The sequence below is a fragment of the Diachasmimorpha longicaudata genome, chromosome 19 (genome assembly GCF_034640455.1).
Source record: "Diachasmimorpha longicaudata isolate KC_UGA_2023 chromosome 19, iyDiaLong2, whole genome shotgun sequence".
Classification (NCBI taxonomy): Eukaryota; Metazoa; Arthropoda; class Insecta; order Hymenoptera; family Braconidae; genus Diachasmimorpha; species Diachasmimorpha longicaudata.
The window spans coordinates 1,953,377-1,955,977 of record NC_087243.1 but is presented as its reverse complement, the minus strand read 5'-3'; the positions used below and the strand labels follow the sequence as shown (position 1 = coordinate 1,955,977).

General features: G+C 44.0%; 1 protein-coding gene across 1 annotated transcript; it reads right to left on the bottom strand.

The window, feature by feature from the left end:
* Positions 1–324: 324 nt before the first annotated feature.
* Positions 325–1,377, bottom strand: LOC135171222 (uncharacterized). Its single transcript, XM_064137610.1, has one exon. It carries the CDS (start codon positions 1,375–1,377, stop codon positions 325–327), a length of 1,053 nt encoding a protein of 350 aa, XP_063993680.1.
* Between the last annotated feature and the right edge of the window lie 1,224 nt (positions 1,378–2,601).

Below are 2,601 nucleotides of genomic sequence, written 5' to 3'. Positions count from 1 at the left end.
ACTTAATGGTGACAAAGAGTAACACGATAGTTGGGGGTTGAGACTAAAACTAAACTTAGAGACTAAAATTCTGAGAAAAAACATATCTACGAGAAAGGGGTGAGGGAGGACATTTCGAGGATGGGAGATGAAAAAAAAAAGAATGTAATTGTGTAAAAGAAAGAAGGAGGAGGGTACTATCCAAAAGAGGAAAAACTACAGAGTGGGGGGTGGAAAAACGCAGGGTCACTGATGGGTCAGGTCAGGGACTGAGGGACGGTTTGGGCCTGTTTCAGCGGGTGGTAAAAGGAAGTAAATTTGTAAGGTCGGTAGAGTAAAGTGATTTTAGATCGGTAAATTTAGGAAGAGACGGCAAATAGCAAGCAATAAACGGCAAGTTTCCCATTCGTAGGCCACTTCATCGTTCACACGATCCAAAATAATCGTGATGAGAAACGCATTGTATTGTTCCTCCTTACTTGCGAGAGAATCTAGCGGCCTTAATTGTGATCGAACGGCATTAACAATTTTGAGAAGTGAATGAGGAGAATCTTTATTTTTATAAAGATCCAGCAGAATTGTGCACTGACGTCGGAGAATAAGGCGAGGGTTATTATAATTTTGCTCAATTAGATTCCATGCGATGTCGTAATTCTCATCAGTAATATCTAAATCCTTGATGAGATCGTGGGCTTCTCCGGTGAGGCAAGATTTAAAATATTGAAATTTCGTCACCTTCTGGAGTCTTTTGTTGTCGTGGATGACAGCTTTAAACTCGTCGTGAAAACTTCGATATTCCTCGAAACTGCCATCAAAGGTAGACAGCGTAATTTCAGGTAGTTTGGCGGAAGTTGATTGGTAGTGTTCGTCTGACTGTTGAGAATTCATCTGACGAACCGATGACGGAGTTTGCGACCTCTGATTAATTAAATTTTTCAACTCACCGGCGATCTTGAAGTAGGTCTCCATGATGGCGTCGCCTTCATCGATATGTTCTTCCTCGTGGTCCATATCGAGGAGCAAGAGTTGAGAATGCTCAGCTTCCCATTCCGAGAATTTTATGAGGAGGTCTGCGAGTTTCATCTCCAATATTTCTATAACTGCTGTCTGGATTTCTTCGCCTTTTAACCAGTTATTCATTTTGGTTAATCTGGCCTTGAAATAACGTCGTTTGTTTTTTAGAGCGTCAGCGGTGGCGGGCATGATTGTGCCTTTTGTTTCTCTGGATTCTGATTGTTGAAAGAGATTCTTCCTGACGACGCGACCGCTTATTCTTGGAGAACGTGGAGGCGGTGGAGGAGCGAGGGCACTCTGAAGTGTAGATGAAGTCGATGCTGCAGTTGTTGTAGGGGTATTGTCCTGATCTTTGTTCGTCTTAGGAGAATGCACAACACTCATTTGGACACTAACGCGTTAGTCACATTACACAACAGCACCGTTTGATGAAGTTTATTCGCGAAATGAAAGTTCACAAGTGTTAGTGGAGTAATTAACGAGAGTCACTAATAAGTATCCGGCTCGAAGGACCAACAAATTTTTCACCACGAGTAATAATCAAAATGATTTAATCGAGTTGTAAATTCGATTATTTGTCCACACAAAATTATTCGTCGAAAACGTGATACGCCGAACCAATCTTTGTATCACATTTGAATTAATAGAAAGGAGATTCTCTCGCAACGGGGGGAGGATTTATCAAACGAAGGTTCACACGGGTCAGAAAGATGCAGTGGTTCGCAAAGCAGTCTGAAGAGCCGGAAGGTTCACAGGGGACCCAATTTATTGATTTACACCCTCTGTGAATGTCTTGCGACTATTTTCTGACTGGGGGTTGCAAAACCACGCTTCTGACTCTGTATTGTGACTCTGTCTATTGATGAAAAGATGGTCACGAGTACCAAAATATTGCAAAAGTTAACAAATGAAGTCTGAACGGTCACAAGGCCCACAGGGACCCAATTTCTTGCTTAACACCATGCTGTGAGGACTCCCTTGTGACGCCATTCAGATTCGCTGTTTGTTACCTCGCTTCTAACACTCTCTCTGTATTGTGACTCTGTTTTTTAACTTCCTCTTTTGCGACTCCCTCTTATGTGACTCTCTCTAGCGACTCCCTTGTACGTGACTCTCTCTAACCACTCCCTCGTACGACAATCTCTAGTACATCACCCTCTAATACAACACTGTCTAGTGCGACTCACGCTTAAATCACTCTCTCTTGCCATTGCCTCTTACGTGACCTCCGTCGTATGTGACTCTCCCTCTCACTTAGGCAGTGACACTCCATCACAGGTGACACTGCCTCTTATGTGACCTCCCTCTTAGGCAGTGTCACTCCACCACAGGTGACACTGCCTCTTATGTGACCTCTCTCTTATGGCAGTGTCACTCTACCACAGGTGACACTGCCTCTTATGTGACACTCCCTCTTATATGATCTGTAAGGAGATTTTGCTGGGGCTTTCGCCCAGCGAAAATTCCAAACGTTCTAGAGCCGTCTCTATCGCTCTTTTATTGGGCGCCAGCCAAACCTTCACGGGAGGTTCAACGAAAACCGGCCTCTGGGGAAATATCGTCTACCCAGAGGACTTTTGTGGCCGGACAATGAATTGCCCGGCTAAC